At 44.4% G+C, this 20,924-nt stretch overlaps 1 protein-coding gene across 1 annotated transcript in view; it reads left to right on the top strand.

Moving 5' to 3' along the window:
• The first annotated feature begins 4,085 nt into the window (after positions 1–4,085).
• Positions 4,086–20,924, top strand: part of LOC142574369 (uncharacterized) — a 49,323-nt gene continuing 32,484 nt past the window's right edge. Inside the window, exons 1-3 of the mRNA XM_075683469.1 lie at positions 4,086–4,167; positions 8,021–8,168; positions 15,008–15,043. Coding sequence (XP_075539584.1) covers positions 8,080–8,168; positions 15,008–15,043 — 125 coding nt within the window. The 5' untranslated portion in view covers positions 4,086–4,167; positions 8,021–8,079. The remainder of the gene's footprint in view (positions 4,168–8,020; positions 8,169–15,007; positions 15,044–20,924) is intronic.

The raw sequence follows: 20,924 nt of genomic DNA, 5'->3' as shown, positions 1-20,924 counted from the left end.
AATTTGAAGCATCTTCTTGGTCAGTTGCACAGTCCACGTCCGATTTTTCGTATTCCCTAGGGACTGCGAAAACGTCCGAAAAATCGGCCAGTTGGAAAATATAAATGCATGTCATTTACTGACCTTAAGCGCTGAAACCGCCACAGGCACATTCGAAAACGCTCTGAAGGCCTGTCGGCACACGTATTAGGCATATCAGTGCTCATACTGTAACAGGAAATCCCAGATGTACGCGTGTAGAATTAAGGAATACATATTGCGACCCGTGACAATTGCCCCTTCAGGCGCTTGTAATGCTTCACCGCAATATGTTTGCGTATGCTTCACCACGTAACAATTCAGTACTAAGGCGAAACTGACTTCCAGGAACCGGTGTTATTCAACGAACCATGCTTTCCGAGCTTCCAAGCCAATTGCGAAAACCACAAAGGCGCAGTCGGTGCGCCATTGCTGACAGCAGCGAATTCTTTCAATAAAAAACGCGGCACCTAATGGCAAGACGCTTAATAGCTAACATCGAAGCAGCTAGGTCTAGCGTTGCCGCAGTGGCTCCGCAGTTAACGCAGTTAACGCAGTTGGTTAACGCAGTTAACGCAGTTCCGCAGTTGCCGCAGTTAACGTTGTCGCATGCAGTTCCGCTGCCAGCGGAACTGCGTGCGAGAGCGCCGGTTCGAGGCGGCGAGGTAATCAAAACGGCAGCAGTGGTGGCTTTAATTAACGCCGTTTCGGACCTGCGGTCACGGCAAACCGTCCGGAAAATCGGACGGCGAAGGGTTCTTGCGTCCCAAATTTGAGACGTTCTAATACATTGACTATATGGGGTACGTGGTGGTGCTGTGAAGCCATCCAAATTATCAGGCATCCGGAAAGTCGCTCGTTGACTGTACACTGGAAACTCCTCCAGCCGACGACAGGGCGCCAAAGACGATTCATTTGGATTTCTGTCTATTACTCGAGCCAGCATTACCGCGACTTTCGACCCTTTCAACAAAATTACCGCTACTTTTCCCTTATAGGGGCACAAATACCCTGAGTTTTCTCTGAGTTTTTCCAGACTACTCAAAATCCCTGAGAATTCCCGGTTTTCCCGGTGGATATACACCCTGAGCTTGACTAGACCAATGAACCCTTTACAATGCAGTTCAGACTACAACAAGAATAACTAAAAAGTGTAATACATAACATCGTAAAATAAAGTAATGAAATGTATTTTTTTACATCTCCTAATACGAATGCACGAAATAAATGAAATAAAAAATTTTCAGTACATCATATGCAATTACATGTCATTGGAAAAACAAGGCGTAGAAATCAGGAAATACATAGTAAAAGGTGAGATACAGCCATAAAAAAACGATAATTTAAAAGAACAAAATGTCCCAGAAATAATATACTCGTACGATGTCGATATTTTTGCTATGCCTTTTGTGAAATGCAAAGTAAAATAAAGCCAGAAAGGTACAAGCAGAAAAAAGATAAAGTAGAAATCGTGTGTGTTTCGTAAATGTAGTGTAAATTTCTTGATAATCTGTTGGTGCAAGGAAAATACTATCACGGTGTTTATTTCCTGTTGTAGTTAAGACAGAGTCTGCGAATGAACATGTGCTTCCTGATATGCCAGCTTTAACAAAATGATTGCTCAGGTGATCTGCAAAGTCTTCACCTGAAAGCTCAAAAGTGTCAATGGAGATTTTTGCCGGTGTGATGTCCTGCTTTCCACGACCAAGAACATCATTAACCGCCGTGCCCCGTCAGGTGAATGACTTGCAGTTTCACCGAACATTTTCGCGCAATAAGCCGTCTTCACTTGCTTGAGTTCTCTATTAAACTTGTTCCCAAATTTCAAAACTCTGTCAGATCAGTCGGTACTCTTGAGTTCAGGAAAATGTTATAAAGTTTATTCTTGAACCGTATCACTTTAGCCAGGGAGTGTGTCACCAATGGTTTACGTATTCTTTTTGATAATTTCCCTTGTTGAACGGAAAATGTCTAGCGTATATCTGTACAAATAAAGCAATACATTCATTCGAATACATACATTACATAGCAATAGCAATAGCATAGCAATACATTCATTCGAATTAGTTGTCTTAAGCAGAAAAGACCGGTGACATTCCTTAATCTCCTTTTTAAAAGATTCTATACTTTCGTTTGAAGTCGATTGGAACCTGTACGGTTCTCGAGAAGTATCCTTAGCTTTTATCTTGTGAAAATAACACATAAATTCTGGACAATGATCACTTACATGCGATATTATTGTTCCACAATGAAATGCACCGGCTCCGATGTTTGTTTTCAGTAGATCAAGGCACGAGACAGAAGATAATGTAACACGAGTAGCTGTGGAAATAACATTCATAAATCCAGCACAGTTGAGTATCTTTCTAAAATCTGCGGTGATGTCTTTGTTATTCATGATATTCATGTTAAACTCTCCCCCACAAGCGAGTGTAAAATTATTAGACGATACATAATACAACATTTGGTCAAAAAAGTTTAGAAATCTCAAGATATTGCCATTAGGGGGCGCATACACAACAGATATTATGTCTGAATTATGTCTAAGCGTGAAAACTCCATAATCATAACATGTGATACAGAAATATGATAATAAGTTACACTTCCATTGCTGGTCTACGTGAACAGGATCGCCACCACCGCGACTATTTGAACGGTTCAGGAAAAAAGTACCTTGTCCAGCAAAATTTTGCCGGCAACTTGCACCGTCATAACAAGTCTCAGTTATCACGATGACTTGAAACTTTAATTGAAAATCGTTTAGCAAATACTCTATGATGTCACCCTTATTCTCTTCAGAATGAACATTTAGATCCAACACCGCTGAAAGCAATTTGTTTTTAAGTCTAACGAAGCTAGACTTCAAAACAAATTTAGGTAAAAAAGTTAGATAAAAACAAACTTAGGTAAAACGACCACGTGGTATTGTAGTCAAATAATTTGTTTGAGTGCTAGTGAGCCTTCTTCCCGAACTGGAATTTATCTTCGAAAGAGAACTTTCATCTTAAACTTGAATGGCAGTGGAAAGTTCCCTCCGCCTTGCGAAAATTTTACGGTTCCCTGTCCAGACCTACTTCCATTTGTCCTGATGCTTGTCATTGCCATTCCAAGCAATCTTTTCAGTGTCGGCCGAAAGTGCTCATTGATGTAAATTGGTGGCGAAATATCCATGGCTACATCTTTGTTTGTTGGTCGAGTTTTCTTGCTTTCCTCAGAGTTGCGTCATGCTTCGCTCTTGATTTCAATTGTACAATGATGTTTGATCGGCCAGGGTTCCGCCTTGACACCTGATGACATATGATTGTATGTCTGTTTCCTTAATTGGCTCATCAGTGGGACTTCCAGTCATGGATAGGATATGTAGTGCACTTTCATTTTCTCGTCTAGCAATACCCTCAATTTCTAGGTCGACATTTCGGGAGTACAGCTGAGCGAGTACAAGTCTCCTTTCCAAATCAGCACTTCTAGCCTAAAGGCGGTACACTTTCTTCGAAGTCATTAATTTTGTTTTTCCTGTTCGGAATTTGCCGAAACTGCAGCACTCAACTTTTTCACTCGACTGTTTGATGAGCAAATTCAATGCTGCTAGTCATATTCCGCTGCTCAGTTCGCAGCTCTAGTATTTATGTACGAAGGTCGCGTTCTTTCATGTCTTTACACTTTACGAGCTCTTGCTTGTATTCCGCGCGTAGCTCTTCGTTAAGCTTGAAAAGTGCCTTTGCCATGGTTCATTAACTGTTCAATCTTGCGTAACTACGGTGATTTGTAGCTCACTCACTGATATTCTTGCTACAGCCAAGTTGGATGCTCGCAGGCTTGTGTAGCAGGCAACTACGTTTTATTAGCATCTTGGTGAAGTAAATGTACGCGCATATCGCACAGTGCGTGGGTTGATACACCTGGACCGTGCGACCGTTAATTCTCTTTAAAGAGAGATGAAGTCGCATCGGCGAATCAGCTGTTAATCGAAGAAGAGGCAGAAGAAGTGAGCGTCCGACGCGCGTCGTGCGCACCACGGGCCAGGGCTCGCCGCTTCGAATCCTTTCCCGGTGAAGCCTTAATGTGCGGCCGGCTGCTCAACCCGTCCGCTGTGCTGCTGTATCGAAGAACCAGGACGCCACATCGTCGTCTCTCGTGGCGCTGTCGAAGGTACGTGCGCACGTTGTTCTATACTTTGCCAGTCGCTTTAGAATTCATAGGAAAGGGCTTAGCGCGACGCTTAACATCACGTTGGCCGAATGGGCCACTGAGGCCTCCCATCGCCGATGACTTTGTGGAAGTCACAGTGTCAGAGCTCTCTAATGTCCTTAGATCTCTGCCTGTCTCAGCTGCAGGTCCTGACGACATTTCCAATGCCATGCTAGAAATATTGTTTGAAATGTCTTCTGATGACATTCTGAACACCGTGAATTATTCTCGAAAAAATGCTTGTATTCCACCAGAATGTAGGACAGCTAAAATTATACCGCTGCTTAAAGAAACAAGGAGCTGGCTACAACCTTGACAACATTAGACCTATCTATCTTACGTCAAATGTGGTAAAACTAATTGAAAGAGTTTCATATGATTGTATGATCGATCATATATCTCAAAATTCGCTACTGAGCCCAAGTCTAATAGGATTCCGGCTCGGTCTCTCCATTTCGTGTGCGCATGCAGATTTGGAAAGCCGCATCCAACTTGCTCGGCATAGAGAATAAGTCAGTGCTTTAGTGACTCTTGACATAGTAAAAGGTTATGACAGCGTTGTGTACTCTCTACTGCTGGACAGATTACAGTCCTACAATTTTCCGAGATACATAACGGCATGGATTTTAGAATTTCTAGGAAACGGACAATTTCATGGCTTTCAAAACGGCTTTTTTCAAGAAATATAAGAAGCCAACAAACACTGACACCAAGGACAACATAGGGGAAATTACTTGCGCCTAATAAATGAAATAAAGAAACGATAAATTCATGGAAATTAAAGTGGATGAAAAAACAACTTGCCGCAGGTGGGAACCGAACACACAACCTTCGCATTTCGCGTGCGATGCTCTACCAATTGAGCTACCGCGGCGTCGCTTTCCCTTCCACTTTCTTGGGTATTTATGTGTCCTAGAAGAATCCTGGGAGGGGGTTCTAGAACCTACTCCCAGGATTCTAGAACCTACTCCCAGGATTCTAGAACCTACTCCCAGTACCAGTAGCCCACTCCCAGTAGAACCCTAGGGTTGTGGGTTCAGTTCCCACCTGCGGCAAGTTGTTTTTTCATCCACATTAATTTTCATGAATTTGTCGTTTCTTTATTTCATTTATTAAGCGCAAGTAATTTCCCCTGTGTTGTCCTTGGGGTCAGTGTTTGTTGGCTTCTTATGATATCACTAATAAAAATCGGGCCCCTCGGTTAACCCTCTTTCTTCTCGTTTTCTTCAAGAAAGTACGATCAGACAAGAGGGGCGCCCCAGGGGGCTGTTCTGTCTCCTATACTATTTAACATATTCATGAGTTCAGTGCCACTGCACCAGGATGTGAATCTGTATGTCTACGCAGATGACATAGCATTTTTCGCGACAGCTAGAGACATTAATTCCCTTCACCTGTCTTTGCAAACGTACCTCTGTACTCTACAGACGTGGCTTCACAATCTGCATCTGTCAGAAAACGTAAACAAAAGTGCATTCCTTGTTTTTCCGCATTCCGGGCCGTTACAGTTATTAGTATTTGAACAGAGAACCATTCCCCAGGTAGACTCGCTTAAATACTTGGGCATCATATATGACGGAAAACTTTACTGTCATTCTCACATAGAAAATATTTAAACGGAGGGGACACGAGGCTTAGGTTTACTACGTAGAATCAGTAACCGACGTTCTGGTACGAGAAGTGACAAACTAATTATGATGTATCGTATGTATGTACGACCAATTCTATAATTTGGCTGTGTTTTCTTCTCCGGAAGTGCAAAATATAAATTAATACCCCTTGTTCTGTTAGAAAGAGAAGCTCTTCGACTAGGTTTAGGTCTTCCTAAATTTGTTGCTAATGAAGTAGTATACCAGGAAGCGGGCCCACCTACTCTTCACACGCGATTCGGTATGCTTACGGTTCAAACCTACTTAGGAGCTTATGAATCTTCGCTACGACGTGGACAATATGCATTTATTAGCGAACGAAATCCATTTTTTTGAGAACACGTGGTCACGGTTGCATACCCCACAAGTTGTATTTGTGCAAGCACAATTAGCACCTTTATATGTTTGCCTTTGAGAAATAATTCCGCTTCATAGGTCTCCGGGGTCGCTCAAAATTGAATTTGCAGACATCTTTCCACTTAGTGCGAAATTTCTGCCCAGAACATATTTGAATGACCGTTTACAAGAATATTTGGCCCCTTTCAAAATAAATGTAATAGCGACTGATGCTTCTTCGCATGAAGAGAAGGCAGGCGTGGGTACCTACCCACCACCCCTCGATTGGTCTTTTTCACTTCGCTTACCAGATTGCACATCAGTTTTTCATGCCGGACTTCTGGCACTAGTTCTTGCCTTGCGGAAATTACCCCTTCATACAAGGGTTATTATCGTCACAGATTATCTACTTGTATGCAGCGCACTTACTGCGTTTACAAAGTCGACAGCATTGAACACGTTTTATTCATTAGCTCCGCCTCACTTAAGTTTAGTTCATATGCTATGGGTCCCCGGCCACCGAGACATTCATATTAATGAAATAGCCGATTCCTTAGCACGAGCTTCTTTGACATTTCCGGTGCTATCTGTGCTGCAGGCAACTGCACACATCACTCCAGCCAGATATAGGCAATTTTCTGTGAGCGAAGACAAAAAAGCCTTGTCATTACCAAAATCTAGATTTGTTACACCTAAATTATTCTTGGAACCGGCAATGGTGTGCTAACCGGAAATTCGAAGTTTCATTTACTAGGCTGCGTTGCCGTATTCCAGCACTTAATTTTTACTTGCACAGATGTGGTCTGGCGGCATCCCCTCTATGCTACCTCTGCAATGAAACGGGATCTATAGATCATTTTTATTATCATATCGGCGGTTTTCTCCTCATCGAAAACTGTCTAGAAATTCCACTTCAAAATTTAGCATTGCCTTTAAGCAGTGCTGTTATATACACTCCCTTGGAGCAACAGTATTGGGATATAGCCACAGGAACGTTTGCCTAGCCATTTATAATTTTCTATGTGGCACAAAAAGAATGCCTTGTTAATAGTACTTAGTTTCAACAATTGATTTACCTCTACTTCCATTTTAGAAAATTCAAAAAGTAAATTCACAGTTTCACAGTTTCAATTCACAGTTTCACAAATTTTAAAAGTGAAAATCTTACTATTATTATTCAGAATTTAACTTACTCCAGTTTAAGTATATCTTCTTATTTATTTATTTATTCTCTTTCTTTAGTATTCCGATCTACGCAAGGCTTACTATAGTATTGATCAATACTTTATCTCATGCATTCACAGTCTATTTTTCACCTTGGATTATATGTCTATTTTACTTTTTTTATGTTATTTATTAACCAATTTCTTTTATTTATTGAATCATATTACCACCCGATTCGTGGCTTAGCCCCGACAGGGGGTTTGTACCATTAATTGAGGCTTCATCATCATCATCATCATCATCAGTCCCTGCAGTGGACGCATACCTGGAGTGCGCATGTAGTGGACGGGTCGAAGGTATGCGCCACTGCACTAGCATCGGTGCATCCTGCGTTCAGTAGCGCACCGCGCTATGCTAGAATGCCTTATAAGGCGCTATATTGCGACTGAGCGAGAATCTGCTTGTTTGTTGATGAGGAGAGGTCGTTATATTGATTCGCGATATCTTTACCTCGCCGATGTGTAATGGAGCACGAGTGCCAATCAAAGCGCAATTTTTTTGTCGGTAACTTTTTGTTCTGCGACATGTGCGACGCAACTTGCTAACTGTGGATGTTGTTTCCAAGCACAACTTCGTCTCTCCACACCTGACGTTTGTTTCTGCAGCGAAGCCGCGAAAGAACGAAGGCAGCAAAACAAGGCCAAGAGGCCCAGGCCGAGCGGCCATGGCTGCCGACGTGGCGGTGGCGCCTCCCACCCGCATCCTAATCCCTGGCGAAAGCAGCACCGATACGGTCAGCCGCAGTGCTTACGTGTGAGTGTTTTTATCGGCGTCCAACCTGCGCTTTCTCTATGCCTGGCGACATAACTTTCCCCGGAACGGAAGAGAAAGCTACGAGAGCGGAGCTTCTGCACTTTTATCAGATTGTTATGTAGTCCAGATTACAATTTCAAGCAGCGACTGGTGTCGGTTTCAGCATCTACAACGCTTCTGAGGTGGAAAATGAAAGTATTTTGCAAGAAGCTTAGACATGCCGTTGCCTCATTTTTCATTTAACAGGCAGAACAGAGCGAGAAATGACGAAAAGAATGTTTTTAAGCAACACCAACTACCATCTAGTAATGTCGCCCTTTGAATTGTGTGTGGTCTATACTACGAGACACCCGTACAAGATCTATCCGCTGTAGAAACCGTGACTTTCATGGAAAAGTGGAGCTTTACCGCTAGAGGATTGAGGGCGACAAATGAATTAGAGAACCTTTTCGCAAAGGTAGAAACATCATTGGACCATTATAAGATTTTGTCTAGAATTAAGAAAAATTCGCCATAAAGGTCCTTTTCGCAAAGCTGTCACGACTGCAAATGGTATTTGACTTTGTAGGGATGCCTCACCATTTAAACCGCAGGTTAAACTCCTTGGGCGGACGCATGGGCGCAGCCAATTAAAATTTTGGCTGCTACAGACAATGCATGACGGCTTTTTCGCTCAATGAGCCATTTGACGATTTCGCATCAAAACCTAACAATATAGAGGATGCTTAAGCTTCTTCAGTAAGAGTGGAACATGAAAGCATTCCAAGTTCCCTGACTATTGCTCACGCTTCCCGGAAATTGCAGACTACGTTACTGTAATATTTACCTGGAAACGCTGGCGGCGAACGCTATGCACGAAGGCGGGCTTTAATGCTATTTCTTTCTTTCTCTTCCTTCATCTCTGCGCGCCGCTGCATCGGATGCGCGGAAGTGAGCGCCATCTGGATGGTGTTGCAACGAACAGAAAAGGGGACGCCGCTGTCGCTATTATAGAAGCGCTGGAAAAGGGGTTTGTGTTTGAGTTTCCGCGTAACCGAATTATGCTTTCTCGTATATTCAAATTACAATCCGACGCTATCATGTTTTTAGGTTGTGTGTAAGTCGTACTCTACGATTTTTCTGACGCTTTCTACTTGGACAACTTCAATTAATTCCGTAACGCCTCTGGGAAACGCGGAAGGTCTGCGTGGTTCGGAATGATTTTTCGCTCACGAGACACCGGACACCGACATCGGATTTTCTGCGACATGGGGCTTTTAACGCTGTCCCGTTAAAAGCATGCCGCTCGTTGTCAACAGCATGCTTGCTATGCAAACATGCTGTTTCCACATAACAGCACAGCGCCGAACGATAGGCGGTGCAGTAATAGCAAAATGGCGGCGCCACTCTTAAAACAGTTTATAGAGAATTCTGGCAGCAACCCGAGCAGAACGGAACCGCACTCAAGCGAACCGTAGCACTGTCACATAACGGCGTTTTTTGAAGCCAGTAATTCATTATCTGTGCTATGAACTGTTTTGTTTCATCCAAATGGTAGAAGCAATGGATTCCCACAGGCCCTTTTTTCGATCATTTTTTTTACAGCTTTGATATCAGCGTGCAGTTTTGCAGAACACCGGCGCTCCCTTATGTTCTGAGTGCTTCGAGGAAATGGCTAGGCATAGCAACAATTAGCCTGACACTGGCGACAACGCTGTTCGCATTAATATTACCGGTGGAGTTAAATCGGTGACGGAAAACAAAGCCTTCAAAGGCGATTTAGCGGTAAATGGTAGAGAAATGCATGAACATTATTACGTCCAATCTCTTTAAGGTACTGCATCCATAAACTTAACGAAGTTCACCAAATTTCAAAGTGTTTAAGAGCGCAGCTCTTAGGCGCCCGTTCCTGCGTTGAGCGTCGGCGTGTGTCGGTGGCGTAACCAAGCGAACGAGTACAGCGAAGAATGAAAGAGCGAATGCGCGGAGCGCAGCGGGGTATGAAATACGGCGAGAGCAAAGATAGCGCGAGGAGGAAAGCTGAGGAGGAGGGTGCAACGGAAACATGAGGAGCAAAGCGGAGGAAGCTACCCTGAAGCATCACCAGATTGCACTCACATCTGCCTATCTGCCAGTCTTACATAGTCTGGCATCTAGACTGACAGTCTGGCATCCTCCAGTCTTACATGGTCTGACAGCCAGACTGACAGTGTGGCATCCACAAGTTAGATATATGTAAAAAAAAAAGAATTGCTTCACACTGGAGGAGGCGAACTAGGAAGCTTAGCAACAAGTACGTGAGCGGTATTGTGAGCAACATGGCCACAAAAAACGTCTAGCGGAAAGTCAGAGAGGCTGAGGTAATCTTATTGGTGGTGGCAATGGAAAAGAAACTTACTGTGAGTAGCTACTTAAGAAGAAAAATCGAAATTAGGAAAGAAAGAAATTGTGATAAGTCAAAGCAAAGTTCATTACTTATCGAAGCGAGATCAGCATACTTTAGAACACGCACTTATCACGCGAAATACAACAAAGAAGAAGAAGAAGCATGTGCTTATACGGTAAAGCTAGGGGAAACGATGGATCATTTTTTGTTAGAATGACAAGATATCTGCCCAGCGGTAGATTTGGGCACCTCTGGTCTCCTTGAAGCCCTTGGGTACAGCGAGAGCGGTAGGCAGGTAAACATGCCCCCAGTAGAGATTAAAAAGAGTTCAATGGAAGATTAGTGGATGAAAACTAGGCAAACCACAAACAACAGAAGCTTATAAAAACAAGGTTCCGAAGAGGGGTTAAGGAAACTTGGGGACGTAAATTCTTTGTGGTCTTTTTTCCTTGTCTTCCTTTTCTCTAAACATAGGTAGCATATTAGGCAATACAATGACGACAACTTGGTGGCGCTACCCACCGCCCCGTTCTGAAGGAGGCGCTCATAGCATCCATCTATCCGCAGCAGCAGCGGCACCGGCCGTGCGGGGCACAGTAAAAGAAGGAACCAGAAAGCCCGTCTTCGCAAGCATTTCCCGGTATTGAATTATGGGGTGTCAAGTGCGAAAACGGCGATCGAAGTATGAGGCACGCCTTAGTTGGGGACTCCAGATTAATTTTTGACCTCCTGGGGGATCTTTAACGCTCCGCCAATGCACGGGACAGGGGCGTTTTTGCATTTCGCCTCCCATCAAATGCGGAAGCTGCTACCGGGATTCGATCCCGCACCTTCGTGCTTGGCAGCGCAACAGCGTAGCCGCTAAGCCACCGCGGCGGGTCGTTTCCCTGTAAAGATTACGTTGCATAACCTGCTGTCGCAGCAAAGCGGCAACTGTGTGGCCGGTCTATATAGGCTTCGCAATATTACGTTTTATTGAATTTTTAAGGATAAGGTGTTGCAAATAACATAATCCTAGTTCTTGTGCTGGATTATTCAGAGAGGCGGACATTACATGCACGACAAATCGAAACAGATATTAAAACAATTAAAAAAAAACACTGCTTATATTTTCACTGAATTACTTTGCGTCATATATTGCAATTCGCACATTGTACCCGGTCAGTATGCAAGCCGTCTCCAGTTGGAATTAATTTCCAGAATGACGCCAGTTCGGAGATTGCGCCATCAAACTCGCCGTAAAGGTTCCCTGTCGTTCGCTTACTTCTTTAACTCTCTCATTCACAGAAGCAAACAACTGGAACACCAATGCATTAAGTTGCACACTTTGGGAAGTAATATCCCGAAACTGGTGTGACCTTAAATATATTTAAAGTGGACACGTCTTGGAAGCTCACCGGCTAAAATTAGTAGATTACAATATGACCCCTAAGGTAATTCACAAGTTAATTAGTATTTTAATTTGTCGAACAAGTCTTTCTATTTGCGGCGCTAGTAATGTCGGCCTCTTGGAATAATCTAGCTGAACGACAATGATTACGCGATCTGCTCCAGGCGATATTTGAAACTAACAAAACAAAAATGATCACCCTATACATAGCGCCGCACGCTGTGGCTCTGGCAATCGGTGCGGAGATCGGTGCGATAGCGCAATCTGTCGCGGAATGAACACACACGCGTACAACTACGCTCAAATATCGCATTATGGAGTGCCGTAATCGGCGATTTCTTCAGAACATCCTCATTTGCTATATATATATATATATATATATATATATATATATATATATATATATATATATATATATATATATATATATAGTGTGTGTGTGTGTGTGTGTGTGTGGTTGCTCAATACGTGCTACATTAAAGTGTTTTTCCGAGCGTGAAAAAAGCCTGCGAACACACGCAAAATGCCTCGAGCGGCCAGTCGCGTGGCAATTTTGCATGCCTTTGCGGGCTTCTTTTACGCTCAGAAAAACACTTTTATGTAGCACGTATTCAGCAACAGAAGGCTGCATCGAGAGTTTTTCATGTCGCTCTACAATTTTCTTATTGACGCTTTTCATCTAAATAAAATATTAGAGAAGCGTAATAATTAATTATTTATTTATTTATGTTATTTATGTATTTGTTTCCACAAGCAAGGAGGTACATGGTTGTGGCGGAAAAAACAAGGGGAAAAAAGCTGCGGAGAAGCAGCTTGACTGGCCCCAGGTTCCGTTTACAATGGCAGCGGCAGGGCAGGTGGGAAACAGTAAGGGGAAAAAAAAAAGAAGAAAAATTAGGCGGAATGAAAAATATTATTTGAGTATCTCCTAGCGACGGCAAACAACATTACCTTTGTTCCGTCTGGCTACGCGGCATCTGTATATTTTTAAATTCTGGCTAAGATTAGCTGGGGCACGCTGTATATGCTCACGCTTTTTTCAGCTCTATACTTATACCCTGTGGCCGGCTTTCCACACTTCACACACACAATTCTTTCCACTCTGGGCCTCTTAATGCTAACGCATTACAAAAATCAGGACAAACGAGGCTGACACAAGAAAATAATTTACTCCAATTTTGTACAAGACAAAGCGGCGCGCAGCTTATTTTGGCCCGACCATGCACCGGCAGTGGCGTATCTTGCAGAGACGTTGTTTTATATTTAGCTCAAGCGCTTCAGTTTGAATACACCAGAACGAAAATATCGCTTTTCTCTTTATCCGCTGTACCGATTTTGATTCCATTTGCTAACTTTAAAAGAAAAAAGTATATCTCGCGAATGTGCAAATCAGATAATTCAATTAGGTTGTGAATATGTTAATAGCCAATACTGAATCTTGGAAGGAAAATCTTGCCCATGATATTTGCCACTGTAGAATTCGGTAAAGAAAAAAGAAACGATGTCACAATTCTGTAAATAGCACTTAATAAGACATATAAAGGCGACCAAATCGTGGTATGCAATATACAATTCATTTGCCAGTAGCGAATTTCCAATACCCTCCTAAGCCTTGTAACAATTTCTCGGGAGTTCGAAATATTATGTATACCAACTACAGGTACTCTAGCATGGGCATCAAAACACTATAGGCTTTCGCAGTTTCCATGATGTTCGCCGCTTTCAAAATTCTTCTCGGGCGGAATGACATCTTGGACGCCCAGATTTCATTTAATCTGGCAGTGTTAAGGGCAAAATACGCTAAATGCGGGCCGCAGAACCTCTCAGCTGTTCTCATGTAGCCGCCATCTTACGTGCGCACAGCAACTGGATTGGACGCGGAATTGACGCATGTGAGACTGTGGCTCGAAAAATGTTAACACTTGCGTTCACTTGGCAGTGCGCTTCAATTATTTTTGCGTAAAAAAAGTGCAAAGGACTTTTGATTTCAGTAACACACAATTGTGTTTGTCAGCACTTTTATCTGAAATAAAGTTGCTGTACGACTTATTAAGGAGTAAAAAAGGCAAGCAAAAGATGCTTCCGGCAAGATGAAGGCTGCTGATTTGGCTATTTGAAAAGCGTCGCGGGTTCCCGCCCCCATTCGCATAAACAGCCACGTCAATTTGACGTCCAGACTTTGGAATAATTTCTGCTTGGAATACAGTAGTTTGAAAACAATGTATCGGTGATTGCGAACATTTCTTACTACGGTGTTTACAGCTTCGCTGATCACCCACCTTCGCAGGCCGGAATGGCCTTGAATTTTTCCACACTACAGCAATAGTTTCTGCAAACACTTGCGAACCGTGGTCTTTCACGTGGATCAAAGGAATCCCCAATTTCAACGCCTAAACAACAGCGGTACTTTCGGAGACGCCGCATAAAGGGGCTCCTAATTAATTTGGACCTCCCGAACTTCTCCAACCTATACGCGACCATCTTTCTATTCCGCCGCCGGTTGAGTGTGACCGTCGCGGTGCGAAATCAAACCGGCCACCTCGTGGTCAGGTGCGGATGATCACAGTCAGTGGGCAACCACTTCCAGGGCTTACGTGGATGCCAAGATGCCTTTTTTTTTCTTTTTGGGGCAATCCGTGTGGAACCACCGTTGTGGCGCAGTGGCTATGAAATTACACTGCTAGATCAAATTCCGGCAGTGGTGGCGTCATTTCTACAGGGGTGAAATGAAAGAACGCCAGTGTACTGCGCATTAGGTGCAAGTTAAAGAACCCCAGGTGGTCAAAATTAATCACGAGCTCCTACTATGGGTGCCTCATAATTATATCGTAGTTTTTGCGCCTAACACCACAAAATGTTTTCCCCAACCGTGCGCACTAGTATAGGCTTTATCTTATGGCTGAGAAACTTCAACACGCTCAAACCGCTGCTATGCTGCGCTAGCCAGGCTCTCAGCTGTGATTCTTGTAACGGTGCAGGTACAACGACTGCATTGAAACCTGCATGTGCAAACTTGTATCGAAAGTGATGCGGAACTCTGTCAGGTGTGTGCAACAAATCTTGCGTTGTTATTCTGTTTTCCAGGAGGCACATGGACATTGTGGAGACACCAGATTTCACGTAAGTGTGAATGGCTTAATTGTCACTAGAAGCTGGCTGTGTGCTCGGTTTTTTCGTGCCGACAGGAAACGTTGTAGGAACCATCTTTACGGCAACTTACATGCTTTTCCGTGCCTCTCTGTGTAGATGCTTCAGTTTATTGGTTCGTCTTTTTCACGAATTTTTATGGCTCTAAGAATAGATGCACGCGGCGGTGAACAGTGTAAATAGGATTGAGAGAGGTAGCGGGGAGGGGGAGGGAGGCACATCATAGGGAGAAGGAATAGCATAGGATGAAGGAAACTGTATAAGCATTTTATAGCGCGAGAACAATAAAAATAAATGAAATAAAAGTAACTATTTCAACATGAATGACTATACTTCTCACGTGCAGTAACTTGGGCGAAAGTGCTTGTTAGGCTTGACAGCTTCGTGTGACGTAGAACAAAGTACCGCCAGTACGAGAGCTCAGGGAATATTTTCAGCGCTCCTAAATGAACCATAAACGTTAATCTTTGGCTACGCACTGCGCTCATAATGCTACCCATTGTCACATAATAAAGTGCCTTTGGACGGCGATGCCGTAAGCGCCGGTATGTTTCATCACGTGGTTATCCGTCGATTGGTTGTCTTAGGTGTCCCCGTTCCCTCCTTGATTACAATGCATGTGCATGACGCCGGTGCGGCTTCGCAAGCATCTGTTTTGGCGAATATCCTAGGAAGTGAGTAAGCGGACGACACGACAATATTTCTGTGGCTTCAGAGAACATGGAAGTGCTTTCTAAGCTGATTGCGCCTTGTCCAAACGGTGCGAGCAGCGTATGCGTTGCTTGTGTACTAGGAGCGGAGCTGCAACTATTCCAATGTGTCCAAACTTTCCGCTTCTGGATGAAATCAGGATCAGTGTCCGTTGCTCTTCTATCTTTATATACCAATCACAATGAAGCAGCGGCTTGCTGTTTTGTGACTGAGTAGCGTTCCTCAGCGCCGTCAATATATCACTTATTTCCTGCCTAATCACTCGCAGATGAGCGCAGTTGCGGTAACTTTGTCCTTGCCGGGCCCAAGGCTCGCAAAGTACATGCTCTGTTCTTTACAATAGCTTATAACAAAATGTATTGTGGCTCGCTTACTCTGTCTACTGTCACAAAACATTCAGCTTCGAACATTCGGGCGCTGTTGGCGTACTCGTCACTCATGCATCGGCGCATTGATTGAGAAGCACGCATATTCAGTTATTTTTGTTACGTGGGCGATATAGACGGCGTAAGTTTGAGTGTGAGTTGGCATGCATGTGTCCAGATAACGCGCGAAAACTTACTACACCAGGCAGCGGCGCTAATCTCCGAATTTGTCACCGTGTAACATCAGGTATGCAGTTGACCTTGCCGTCGTTACCCGGTTGAAGTCTTCTGTTTGCATGTTAGAGATACAAACAGAAGACAGCGCTGGCGGATGGGCGTCCTTTCTTATCGTCAAGAAAAGCCGTGCATCGCGAAGGCACAGCAATACAAAGAGTCCCCGTGTAGCAGCGGTCCGTGAACTTGGTCACACGTATTCATTCCATACCTTAAATTCCAGCCACAATTTTTGCAGCCAACAATTGCACGTCTCCTTCTACCGTTCCACATTTTGCAACATGAATGAATGAAACTGCGTTGGCCATCAACCAGTTGCAATTCAGACAGCTGAACACATTGTAGCAGCGTAGAAGTGGTAATGCTTTCGCATACACACATTCGCCTGAGGCAACGCGAGGCTCCTGGCCGAAAGTGCCATCTAGTTCCCCTTGAGCAAAGTGCTCTGTGAATACTCAAAAAACCTAGTTTATAGCAGAGTTCGCTCGGGACATTGGAAAACGTTGCGCACAACAGTCGTTGGACATCTTCGAACCCTATATTAGGGTTTGTTTTACAAGGGCTGCACCTGGGGCACACATATTTAACTTCCCATACTGTTGCACCAGAGAGGCTGCTCCATTTTTGCCAAGCTTGATCGCGATGGTGTGCGCAATTATGATGGCTGCGGGCTAAATATCGCGCTGCTCGTTTAACACACTTCTAACTATCCGCAGCACTTCAATACTTAATTCATTCCAAAGGCCGAAATAAACTCCCATGCACTGAACTTTGCCTAGGGAATATGCATGGCACTCCCCTTAGTTCAAGCAATCATAAACAAATGGCTTGCTTAATTTACCGACGACATGGGGAAAACCAAATACGAAGCTCGTTTAACGAACGAAAATACTAATAAAACGAAAGTTCAGTAATTATTTACAATGCTGCTAATTAAACCGGTAACGGTAATGTTACGGCAAATATGTCACCGAAAAATACCCCCTCTCTTTTCCAAATTTCGCAGAATTTGCACTCGTTGTCACGTATGGGACTCTGGGAGACATTGTGGTTAACGGCACTATGATACTCTGGAGCGTTTGAAGAAATTATTTTCTGCAAATACTGTAAATAACGTTCATAGATTAAGCACGTCCTGTGCGTAAGCCATGATTCTTGTTGTAACGAGATAATCCACCGGCCACAATTCACTAAAGGCACGTTCATAGTGCGACGTTATCGGTGCGCGGGCGAGCGTCGTTCGCGGTCAGTCACGCTACGTCGGTTGCCATCCCCTCTAAACTTGAACGCGCGCGCCGTCGGCTGCTATCTTCGAAGCATGCGCAGAACGTTCGCCAAGTCGCGCGCCGTCCGCAAAAGCTTTCTGCGGAGTTGTGTTGGGGCCTTTTATTGCGAAAACAATACTGCTCGCACTTTCGGCCCATCGGTGGTCGTATCGCCAGGCCCCGCACACTCTCAAGTTCAACAAATGGCCACAGAGGGCGAAAAATCAATCGAGGCGCGTTTCAGCGTAAGCGCGCAAGTGGAGCTACTGTAATTTGGTCGAATACTTTAATTTGTGCTTTCTCTGCTAGGGGCGCTGAACGTGCTGAACTTTTTAATTTACACAAACCATTGACATGAACAATCAACGTGTCTAAGGATATTTTTTTACCGCAGGCAAATAGGCAGTTGATTTTTTTTAAATTTGATTGTTGAAGCTGCTTTTTAGTCATAGCGTCAAGGTTTTTGTACTTGATTAACCACCGACAGCCGACAGCCTATTGGTATCGATGCGTTTCCTGGCCGTTGGCGTTCGAATACTACGGCGGTAAAACATTTTCGAAAGCATGCTGGTTTCGTCTGCGAGTCATTACACAGACTTGCTGTAAAGAGGTCTACTCTTGGCAAAAAATAGTGCCTCATTTTGCTTAGGCGTTGATTATCATAATGAATGCGGCGGATGTTGACGGAATACGCTTGAAGGTATGTTTTTATGCCGTTGATCTCCATAACACCGTAAGTACGCAAACCGATGTCACAGAACACCCGATGCATCGTTGTGTGTTCTCCGTCATCGCTTGTTTGCTGTACGCCTACTAATTCTTCACTTCTTCAAATGTTGCATCCTCCTTTTGTCCTTGTTCTCTTGTGCTTCACTTACGGTATGTCGTTCCGTCAGCTCTAATGCGCATTTGCAAAACCAATACGTTTGATAAGACACAGTGGTTATCATAATTTCACTACACATGTATTAAGCTGGCACATATGGTTCAGATACAGATACCTGTATGCGGACTTGCACGACGTTGATGCGGAGATTAGGATAATTATGACACCCCTAAGGAAGAGGCAGCTGACGGCCGTATGTTGCGTTCTTTCCGCCAAATTACCCGGCCTGGTAGTGCTCTAAAGATCCTGTATAAAAGTGACACGCGGTGACAGGGAAATTATTATGTTTAGCAGCCGACTGTACGTTTTGTAGCTTAGGTCTTCTTTCTTGTGCGTTTGTGCTACCCTTAATGAGCCATTTCTTGACTATGTTCTTGACTATGTAACCGCGTTTGTGTGGATCCGTAGACGTGTGCTTTTTGTTGTACTTGTAAAATGCAAATAAAATATTTTCAAGCTTACCCAATCTTTGGTGTGTGCGTTTATTCCAGTCGAGGCCATCGTGCCACCTGGAAACCGCACTCTGTCAGTAGCCCTACACGAAATGCAACAGCTGGAGCGCGGCGGCACAACTCGGGGTAACGGCGGCGTAATAAACGAAAAACCGCTCGGGATGCCCTCAAAAGTCAGTTCAGAGTGTGCCTTAACTCGATATGACTCAGCGCTACATATATTCTGCTGCGCCTTGATCGTGCTCCCGCCAGTTTGGTTGCTGTGTGGCAAACGTAGCACCTACATACATCTGTAGGCGCTACGTTTGCCACACAGCAACCTAACTGGCGGGAGCACGATCGATGCGCAGCAGCCAGAACCCAGTAGGTAAAGCGACCATACTGTGCAAAACCCCGCTTCCGTTTCCTGTTGTACAGCGCCACCTGTGGTCACATACTTTAGCTCACGACGCCACCGCTACGCTTATTTCCGTAGCACTGTGGAAGGTACAGTTTCCCTTCTCTAAGTTTGTATAGGTGTTCTGTGGTATCGCCTCCTTACGCAGCTGCGCGTCACGTGACCATGTGACGTCACGCCAGACCGAGAGATGGGGCCGCAGCTCGCGGCATCTGTGGTGGAGGCGAAGCCTTGCGCGCCGCTGCTGCGGCGCTATCGAGAGAGGGCGCTCGCTGGTGTGACGTCACGCTAGGAGGATAAATGGGGCTACAGCTCGGCTCCTCGCAGTGGTCGGCGCGCTGCCTTGCGCTATGTCGGATGATGTATAGCCATAAGTTTAACAAAGGGCAACCATGTCCACACCATCAGCCGAACCAAGGCGCAGCGCGCAATCGCAATCTTCCAGGCTTAATTAACCAAGTTAAGCCGTCAGCCAATTTTTTTTTTATTCGTGCGCAATGCATTGTGGTGCGAGAGTTCCGCCGACTCCGACGCGCGAATGGCTCAGGAGCCATATCGGCGCCGGGCTCGTCGGGGCGCGTCGGAAGCCGCCGGTTACGTTGGCTGCGCCGGTGAGCCCGACTATAGAGGCATCGTTTTCGCCGACGTGACGTAGCGTGCGCGCGCGCGGGCGTTACGTCGGACTATAAACGGCCCTTAAGACAGGAAAAACTAACTGCGCGCCTCAGTTAAACTATGAAAACTATTAGAAAATGAGTGTCGAGTAAATATTTTCACGGCATATAATATTATTCCAAGCATTTTTGGTATACGACACCCAAAACATGACCCTTATTTTCTCGAATGCAAAATTGCTGCTGTTCTTGTCCCTTGAAGAAAATGGGAAATTTTGCTTTCATATATCGCCTTTCAGCAGGTCGAAAACGAAGATTTGGCAGTTTCGATTTAGCACCTACCTTCGAACATTTTTTTAAAGTTTCTAAAAAATATAGACTTCCTGTATGTTCTATTTAAGGCAGAAAGCTGGGCTAGTTGGTGGTTATTCGTATAAGGCGACATCGCACTAGCTCGTAAAAATGGATACGGACAGGAACATGAAAAAGACACACCGAACGCTAGTTCTAGCGTTAGGTGTGTCTTTTTCATGTTCCCGTCCGTGTACTTTTTTACGCGGTAGTGCGATGTCTCCTTATACGAATGTATGTTCTATATTTGTAGAAAATTATGAGAACAGGCATATGGCGTTTTCGAATGCTTCTAGTCGCGCGAACAGCTGCACTATTAAAACGTGGCAGTGTATAAGTTTCAGGTTGTTGAAGTAACGGGAACCTGCACGGGCGCACTGTTAAGAGTTCGGTTGGCGGCTGAACAGAAGAACCTTTGTCAGGGCAACATGTGCCCCACATGCCTGTGTTGTTGCCAAATCTACAAGTTGTCCCTTCTTTAGTAGTCCTTGAACCTCGACGCACGAGGTGGGACGCGGGTGTAAAGGAGTACCCCTTGCACTTGTGCCTGCCTCGGGTCACAGTATATAACATTTCTTA

This window comes from Dermacentor variabilis, chromosome 3, assembly GCF_050947875.1.
Source record: "Dermacentor variabilis isolate Ectoservices chromosome 3, ASM5094787v1, whole genome shotgun sequence".
NCBI lineage: Eukaryota > Metazoa > Arthropoda > Arachnida > Ixodida > Ixodidae > Dermacentor > Dermacentor variabilis.
Note: the sequence above shows the minus strand (reverse complement) of the source record. Positions and strands in the feature narration are given on the sequence as shown.